The following is a 9663-nucleotide window of genomic DNA, read 5'->3' as shown; positions in this document are numbered from 1 at the left end:
TTAAAAAAAAATTTTTTTTGATGCTATATCTTTTGATAGTTAGGCACCATCAGCTTTTTTCACCACATTTGCTTATACACACATTTGTCTTCAGTGATTGTGTTGGGAAGGTGTGCATCATAGAAGCTGCATTGATGTTTAAAATCTTTTTCTTGCTTTCCCTCTTTTGAATCTCAGCCCTGAGTTTTATTATTTCTTTTCTTTTGCTATTAGTAGGATTGTCCTGTTAACTGCTCTAATTTCTTGAGGTTTTGTGTCAGCATATCAATTGTAAGTCTATCTTCTTTTATCATGTGTTCATTTAATGCTATCACACTTCCTCTGATAATTGTTTTTGCTGTGTCTCAAAGGTTTGGGTGCATCATATTCTCATTCTTGTTGGTTCCTAAACACTTCCTAATTTCGTCTCTGATCTGAGCCAGTACCCACTCATTTTGTAGTAGAGAGTTATTCATCCTCCAATTGTTTGACCTTGTTTTCTTAATTGTTTTTTTGTTGATTTCCAGCCTTATGACATAGGGGTTCTGAGAGGAAAATCTGAGTGATTTCTATGTGCTTGAATTATATAACCTTGACTTGTGCTCCAGCATGTGGTCTATCTTTGAGTATGTGCCATGTGGGCTCAAGAAGAATGTGATTCTTTTTTCTGCATTTGGGTAGAGAGCTCTGAAAATGTCTATCAGGTCAAATCGCCTAATTGTAGAGTTTAGTTCTGTAGTTTTTTGTTAAATTTCTTTCCCTGTAATCTATCTTTCTTAGAGAGAGGTGTATTAAAATCACCTGTGATTGTTGAACCTGTGATATTTTCACAATGGCCAGAATAGTGCATACGACAGGTGCCACTTAACGTTTCCCACCTGCACAAGTTAGTGATTCTGGTTACATTAATCACACCGTGCCATTCACTGTTGCCAGTGTTCAGGGGCAAATCCCCCACCACCATCAACAGAAACCCACTGCTTCCTAAACCCTTGCCCATTCACCCTTTGTGACCACAAGTGAGCTGTAGTTTTTATTCCTTGGCCTATTCTGGATCTTTCACTTGAGTAAGATCACACAATATCAGTCCTTTTGTGACTAGTTCACTTGGCCCAGCACAATGTGATCAGAGAATATCTTTGCTGTCATGTGTATATGAACTGTATTCCTCCTTATGGGTGTGGAGTACTCCATTGTGGTTACAGGCCATATTTTGTCCCCCTCATTCATTAGTTTGCTGGTGGCCATTAGGTTGTGTCCACCTTTGGGCAATTGACATCACTAGGATTTGAGTAAATTTTTTAAAAGTAAGTTTTACTCTAAAATAGCTGCATGATAGCAGAAATTGTGGCTAAGAATTCTGGTTTCAGAGCCCCTTGTGGAACTACCTTTTGGTATATTGTTGGGGTGAAGTTTAAGGTCTCCATCCCCCTCGCAGTTATCTTAAGTGCACTCACCTACTTTTATGAACAAAGCTTTAGAAGAAACTCTGGTGCTGTGGCTGGTTAAACCCTGGCCTGCTACCTGAAAGGTCATTGATCCAAACCCACCTGCTGCTCCACAAAACAAAGATGAGACTGTCCACTCCTGTAAAGATTTGTCCCCTTGAAATCCTACAGAATCACTATGCATCAGGATTGACTAACAGCAATGGGATTGGTTTTGGATGTAGGAACCCTGGTCGTGCAACATTTAAGCACTTGTCTACTAATTGAAGGGCTGGTTGTGTGAACCCACTCAACAGAACCCAATGGTGGAGTACCACTCTCACATGAGGTCATTGAAGTAAAAAAATCTATTGGAAAGCACTCAACAATAGAAGCAACGCTGTCTCCTAAGCTGGCCCTTGGGACTCTTCTCTTCCAAACCTGACCCTCACAATTCCCCATGTCTTCATTGTTCATAGGGTTTTTGGGTGACAAGGTGGGGGTTGAGGACTGCTCCTGGGAAAGAGAAAGGAGACACCAAAAGTGATGAACATGGGCAAGTGACAGAGTTAGAAATACAACTTCAGCCTAATGACGGTTCTTGGGTTTTAGCGTTGTTCTTAGAGTGCACAGAGGAGATAACAATAACAATAACAAATGCGGAAGTGACAAAATTTCACAAATCAATCTCCCCACCCCACTGCTTACTAAGATGTAGGTGAGCACCACCATGTCCTAAGAATCCAGGCATTACTCTCTCTGTCCTGTGTCTCTAAGGCTCTCCCCGAGATTCTTATGGATTTCTGAAAAACTGATGGTTCCAATCCATTCAGAAGTGGCTGAGGAGAAAGGCCTGGTGACAGGCTTCTGAAAGGCCACAGCCATGAATACCCCATGGAGTGCAGTTCTCCTTGGAAACACATGGGTGGAGGTTGTGATCTAGAATGCACACAGCAACTGGTATCATTTCACTAGCCTCCTTTGCCTCCTGGCTAGCACCATATTGAAGTAGACTCAGTGAAAGTCAATGCCCTTTTGTGGTATACAACAACACACAATTCTCATAAAAACAAATGGGTAGAGCAGATTTTACAAAAAAAGAAATCAATGCCTTTGGATTATTCTGTTGGTGAAAAAAATGGAATATATGATGAACTTCCAGAAGAATGAACAGAACTATCTTGAAGGAACTACAGCCAGAATGCTCCTTAGAGGAGAGGAGGATAAGAATTCTTCTTTGAGAGGAAGGGCTGGGGAGGGGCGGGAGATGAGGAGCTGATATCAAGCGTTCAAGTAGAAAGAATATGTTTCGAAAATCATGATGGCAACATATGTACAAATGTGCTTGACACAATGGATACATGTATGGATTGTGATAAAAGCTGTAAGAGCCCCCAATAAATTATTTTTTTTAAAAAGAAAGAAAACAATGCATTACACTGGGTGTAACTGCTGAACAAGATAAGACCTATTTAAAATGCTTAAGAGCAAGGATGTTACTTTGATTAGTAAGGGGCGCCTTACCCCAAGCCATAATAAAATAAGAAGAGGGGGGAAAAATTCTTCTTATGTATGTTGTCAGGAGGGACTAGCCTCTGGAGAAGGACATCTTGCTTGGTAAGTAGTAGAAGGTCAGTGAACAAGAGGAAGAACTTCAAAGAGATGGATTGGAATAGTGGGTTCAACATTGGAATGATTGAGGATGGTACAGAACAGGGAGTGTTTTGTTCTGCTGTACACAGGCTAGCTATACGTTGGAACCAACTTGACTGCAGCTAACAACAACACATTGCCCAGGAAAGTTGGTGCACTCAAGGAGGGGACACAAAGCCTACCAGAGAACAGTCAACCTACATATGCAGTTCCTCAGAAGGCCCCTTCAGTCACCTGCCCGTGTCTACCATTGCCTGGCTACTATCTTCACTATCATTCCCCCTTCTCTCATGGGATTTTGCATAATCTCTCCCCGATTGCAGCCTAATACCTCTTTTTAAAAAATTATTAAAAGGTCATTTTATTGGGGGCTCTTATAACAATCCATACATCAATTGTATCAAGCATATTTTGTTCTTATGTTGCCATCATTATTTTATGCCCCACCCTTATGACCTGTAATTTCTCTTTCTTAACTGGAGCCTGGACACTAGCTATTACCCTTGTGCTTCAAGCTAAACTTCTTCCCAAATCACTAAAACATTGACACACACACACACACACACACACACAGAGAGAGAGAGAGAGAGAGGTTGCAAACTCAGGCATTGGAATTAACCTGCGAGCTCAGGTTCAGATCTATAGCTTTTCCCTGTGAGATCTTGAACAAGTGAATATGGTAACTGGCTTTCTCAACTGTCAACTGGAGATGTTGTGATGATTAAATGAGATAATCTACGTAATAATGGGTTCAAATATAACAATTATGGGGATGACGCAGACCAGGCAGTGTTTTTGTTCTGTCACCCCTAGGGTCCCCATAAGTCAGAACAAACACAAAGGCATGTAACAACAAGGTAAACTCCTGATCTGATTTCTAGATTATCTAATCTAACCTATTGCCATGTAGTTGATGTTAAGTGATGGCAACGTAACCTATGTCAGAGTAGAATTGTGTTCCATAGGGTTTTCTGGGATGTAATCTTTCTGGAAACAGATCACCAAGTCTCTCTTCTGTGTTAGGTAGATTTGAACTGCCAACCTTTAGTGGAGGGCAAATTGCTTGTGCCACACCAGGAACTGTAAGTACTCAGTACAACATATTCTAAAAGTAAATAGTTTGTATATTCTTCAAGGTCAGATACCTTGCAGGGATGCCATAAATATTCAATGCATGAAAATGATCCAATTCCCTAAGTCTTATTTCTTTTCCTCATATAGTCCAGTGAAGCTCTTAACATGTGTGGACCACAGCACTCATCCGGACTGTGCCTTAAAATCGTAAGTCAATATCTTCACTCAAGTCCCCTTTCTTTTCAGGGTAATGTGTTCTCAGTTATTTGTCGGACTCTGGTGAATTGCATGGAGTCCATGGGTGGTGCAACTGCTTGAACAATTCTGCTGCTATCCAAAAGGTTAGAAGCTCAATCCTACCCAAAGATGCGTTGGGAGAAAGGCCTGTGAACTTCTGGAAAAATCAGCCATTGAAAACCCAATGGAGCACAGTTTTACTGTTGTCAATCATGGGGTCATTGTGAATTAAATTGGACTCAATGGTAATGTTAACTCTTTTAATCGGTAAATTGCAATATGATTTCTAACTCATGTCTGAAAATTCCTGGCTTCAGAATAAGGATTGCGTTTCTGCACATACTTCTCTTACACTCTCTAAGCCTGGCTTTGTACTAGACAAACATCTGCAGAGCAGAGCTGAATGCAGATGGTGCCCTGGATCAGAGGTTGCCCTTCAGCAGGAGGAATGTTTACAGTTCCTTATGAATCTTAATATAATTAAAAATGACATTGTTTTGAAAAAATATATATACAAGGGACAAAATTCTACTCTACTATACACAGGATTACCACAAGCCAGGACAGCTCAACAGTTACTGGTTTAAGGTGGTTACAAACATTTCCTGGGATAGGCAACTTAAAGAGCCAGGAATCTCATAAGTCCTAGTTAGTAAGTATCCTTGGTGTCAGAAATATTTTAACCCCATCACTAACCTAAAGGTTAGGAGTTCAAATCCACCTACCATAGTCGCAGAAGAGAAGATTATTGATCTGCTTGAGAAAGAAGCTTGGTGATCTGTTTGCCACAGAAGAGACACTGATCTGCTTCCAGAAAGATTATATCCCAGTCTTTCCCCTGTAGCCAGAATGTCAACCTTAAATAGACATGGGAAATGCCTCTTGGTAAAACTCATGCCCACCACTCATCTGTCAGTTTGTCCTACTCTGGTGGCTGACATGTTGCTACAATGCTGAAAGTGGTGCCATCGGTGTTTCAAACGTCAATGAGGTCTTATGTGGTGGATAGGTTATAGAGGAGCTTTCAGACTAATATAGACTAGAAAGAAGGACCTGACTTTGAAAAATATCCAGTGAAAATCTTAAAATAACAACCAAAGATTCTCTGATATAGTGCCAGAAGATGAGACTTAAAATATGACTGGGGAAGTGCTGCTACCTCAGAGCATCACTCATTCATTCACTCACTCACTCAATCACTCACTCACTCACTCACTTCCATGAGCATTACTCCCTCACTCACTTCCTCACTCACTCCATTACTCACTCACTGCCATAGAGCCAATTCTGACTCATGGTGATCCTATGTTACAGGTTAGAACTGCCCCCATGGGTTTCTGAGACTGTAACTCTTTACAGGAGTAGAATTTCCCATCTTCTTCTTGGAGAGCACCTTGTGGTCTCAAACTCTGGACCTTGTGCATTTCAGCCCAACTAGTAACCACTACACCACCAGTACTCCTTGCCTGAAAGGATGTTGACTTTACTGATGTTATTGGAGTAAGGCTTCGGTACCTTTTTTTTGTTGATAAACAGCAACTCAAAATGAGAAGGCCAATTGCAAACATCTATTAGTGATCATAATGTGAAACATATGAAGTGAATCCAGGAAAGTCGAGAGTTGTTAGAAATAAGCCAGACCATTCACAGATCAATTTCCTAGGCATTAGTGAGCTGGGATGGACTGGCATTGACCATTTTAAATCAGAAAATTATGTGGTCTACCCTGCAGGGAAAAGCAAATCAAAGAGCAATGGTATCACATTCATTGTTGGAAACAAAGAAAAATCAGTAAGTGGAAAAAATGGCATTGGTGATCGAAACAACACCAGAAATCTGATGATAGAATTTTGGAAGCCCAATGGTTTATGCATTGCAAATACCTTTTCCCCCACAACATAAATGGTGACTATATTCACCGTCTTCACCAGATGGAATACATAGGAATCAAACAAACTCCATTTGTGGAGAGAGAGGATGGAGAAGCGCCTTATTATCAGTCAGAGCAAGGCTGAGGATGACTGTGGAACAGGCTATCAATTGATCCTATGCAAGTTTAAGTTGAAGCTGAGGAAAATTCAAACAAGTCTACAAGCACCGAAGTATGTCATGGAGTGTATTAGAGTTCATCTGACTTGAGATCATTTCAGGAATGAGCTTGTTGCACTGATGTTAGTGACCAAAGACCAAGATGAGTTGTGGAATGTCATCACAGGCATATAACATATGAGGAGAGTAAAAGGTCATTGAAAACTGAGAAAAGAAAAGAAAGATCAAAATGGGTGTCAGAAGGGACTTTGGAATTTTCGCTTGGACTTGGAATAATCAGGTACAACAGGTGAAAGAGATAATGAGATAGAAGCGCTGAATAGCAAATTTCAAAGGGCAGGCTTAGAAGACAAAGTATTATAAGAAAGATGTGAAGACTTGCAGAAGAACACACGTAGCATTTCTCAAGCTGGGAGAGCTGAAGAAAAAAAGCCAAACTTTGAGTTATAATATTGAGGGATTCAATGGGCAAGATACTGGATGATGCTGGAAGTCAAAAGAAGGAATACAACCACTGTACCCAAAATAATTTGTTGAAGATCAACCATTTCAGGAGATAGCATATTTTTGAGATCTGAGTATATTAAAGAAAGAAGTACAAGCTGCACTGAAGACATTAGCTACAAACAAGGCTCCAGGGATTGATAGGATACAAATTGAGAAGTTTCAACCAATGGATGCAATATTGGTAACACTCACTCATCTATGTGAAGAAATTTGGAAACCCACTTTCTGGTCAACTCCCTGGAAGAGGTTCATATTTAAGTCCATTACAAAGAGAGGTGATCTTACAGAATGCAGAAATTATTAAATAATACCATTAATATCATACATAAGTGAATTTTTGCTGAAGATAATTCAATAATGGTTGCAACAACACATCAAAAGGGAGTTTCCAGAAATTCAAGCCAGGTAAAAAAGAGGATATAGTATGAGGGGGATCATTACTGATGTTGGATCTTGACTAAAAGTAGAGAATACCACGAAGACATTTACGTATGTTTTATTGACCATGCAAAGGCCTTTGACTACATGGATCATAACAAAGTATAAATAGCATTGCCAAGAATGGGAATTCCAAACGACTTAATTGTGCTCATGCAGAACCTGTACAGAGACTTGGAGGCAGAAGTTCAAACAGGACAAGGAACTACAAAGGTTGGGGACTAAACTCAACCCTGTGGCTCAATTTTTAGCCAAGCAATAGGTTTATAAAGAGAACAGTAATAGTAGTGAGGTAGACACAACTTGGAGTAATCAACCATATAAGATCAAAAGGGCAGCATCTATCCAAGGACAATGTTTAGAAGAGTTAAGAAAGGAGGACAGGGAAGAGGAAACACAGGGATAAGTGACGTTACATCTAAGAGGTTGCAATCAGTGAGAGGAAAAAATGTGTATGAATTATTGATTGTAAAGCAGAGCCTCTGCTCTATAAACCTTCATCCAATTCACAACAAAAAGTTAAAAAATATAATCAAGAAAGGCTTGGATCAGGGTTGTGTCCTTTCACCATATGTATTCAATCTATGCTGGGCAAATCATCCACAAAGCTAGAGCAGAGGTTGCAAATTTTGAGATGAAGAGCCAATACTGTTCCTCACAACAATTAAAAAATATATTTGAAAAAAATATATATATATATATTTACAAACAAATGAAATCACCATTAACTAAATAATTTCATTTAAAGTATCACTTTTACTTCTGAGTCTCATGTACGTACTGAAAGAGTCACATATGACTCATGAGTCCCAGTTGGCCAACCCTGGAGCTAGACTATATGAAGGGGACCGGAGGAAGGTTCATTAATGACCTGTAATATGCAAATGAAACAACCTGCTTGTTTGCTTGCCTTCAGTATGGATTACAACCCAACATAAAGAAAACAGAAAGCTTCACAAGAACGAAAAAGCAACATCACGATAAATGGAGCAAAGGTTGCAGTGGGCAGGGATTTCATTTGACTTGGATCCATCATCAACACTCATGAATGTAGTAGTCAAGACATCAAATGACACGTTGCTTTGGGCAAATCTGCTATCCAAGACCTCTTTAAAAGTGTGAGAGAGCAAAGACATTACCTTCAGGACTAAGGTGTCCCTGATCCATATCATGCTATTTTCAATCACCTACATACATGTGAGCTGGACCATGAATGAGGTATCCAAATGGAAGTATGCCCAAGATAAGATGCTAGATGTAAAAAACAACAAGAGTCCATTTGTGCTTAGACAAAAGGATCTATGAACATGTGTGTGTATTACATTCTTAGAAGGATCACTCATACTATCAACAGTGATTCTTTATTAAAGTAGTAATGTGCTGCCTATGAGAATTTTATTTTTCACCTTATGAACTTTGTATACTATTTGAATTTTTCTACCTTGTCTTCCTGTGTTTTTGAAAGTAGCCTTTAGAACCAAATACTGATTCTCTTCTATTTCCCTTTCAATTTGCAGGGCAGCGACATCTACTCAAAGAGCTATCTCATCTCATTATAAAGCACAAGGTGCCATACTTATGATTCCCTTCTTACTGCCTTTGGTCTCAGGTATTCACCTGTAAGAAAAACTCAGCAGTGCCACCTTAACCAGCCCCAGCCCTGCAACCTGTCCTTGGCACACAGCTATTATTCTCATTCTGTGTGTGCCCAGTGATTGCATTGTCTACAAGAACATGCTGCTGGCAAAACAATGTTCTGCAATTCTTTTCTAATATGATACATACACTTAGCATTTCAGGAACAAGAGATTAGTCCAGTCACAGTTAACAGATGACAGTGGCCCTGTCATTAAGAAAGCAAGACTTTTTTTCATAACTTAATCAACACTGAGATCCAGACTACTTGCTATATAATCTAACATCTTTAGAAAAGTTGAATAAAATAGCACCTTATATACTTTTTTCTTGTTGTGGTTAAGTGTCATTTGTTTGGGCCGGGGCCAGACCATGCAGCCGCCTCCCCAAGCTCTCCCGAAAGATGGCCTACTGGACTGTGCATCCCGTTCCCCACTGTCTCTCAAGGCCAGAGCTGGACTGTGCAGGCCCTGCCTCCAGCATTCCAAGGAGCTTATCTCTCCTGGCTGGATCTGTCAACTTGATAAATAAGTATAGGGGTGGAATTTAGCCTGTCAATCAGATCACAATCTGATGATGCCTCCTTGAGGGTGTGGCCTTCTTATGAGGATTCTGGGAACTTCCTCTCTTCCTCCCTGGAGGCAGGACACACACTCTCTCTACT

The 9663-nt window shown here is 40.1% G+C and overlaps 1 protein-coding gene across 1 annotated transcript in view; it reads left to right on the top strand.

Annotated features, from left to right (window-relative positions):
• LOC101649299 (ADP-ribosyl cyclase/cyclic ADP-ribose hydrolase 2-like) overlaps positions 1 to 9326 on the top strand; it is a 42258-nt gene extending 32932 nt beyond the window's left edge. The window contains exons 8-10 of the mRNA XM_045284389.1: positions 4087 to 4141; positions 4281 to 4340; positions 8882 to 9326. Of these exons, the coding sequence (XP_045140324.1) occupies positions 4087 to 4141; positions 4281 to 4340; positions 8882 to 8987 (221 nt within the window). The 3' untranslated portion in view covers positions 8988 to 9326. The remainder of the gene's footprint in view (positions 1 to 4086; positions 4142 to 4280; positions 4341 to 8881) is intronic.
• Positions 9327 to 9663: the final 337 nt, after the last annotated feature.

This window comes from Echinops telfairi, unplaced genomic scaffold, assembly GCF_000313985.2.
Source record: "Echinops telfairi isolate 266 unplaced genomic scaffold, ASM31398v2 ScPeMD7_7468;HRSCAF=8506_1, whole genome shotgun sequence".
NCBI classification, from domain to species: domain Eukaryota; kingdom Metazoa; phylum Chordata; class Mammalia; order Afrosoricida; family Tenrecidae; genus Echinops; species Echinops telfairi.
This window is presented reverse-complemented; position numbering and strand designations above follow the sequence as displayed.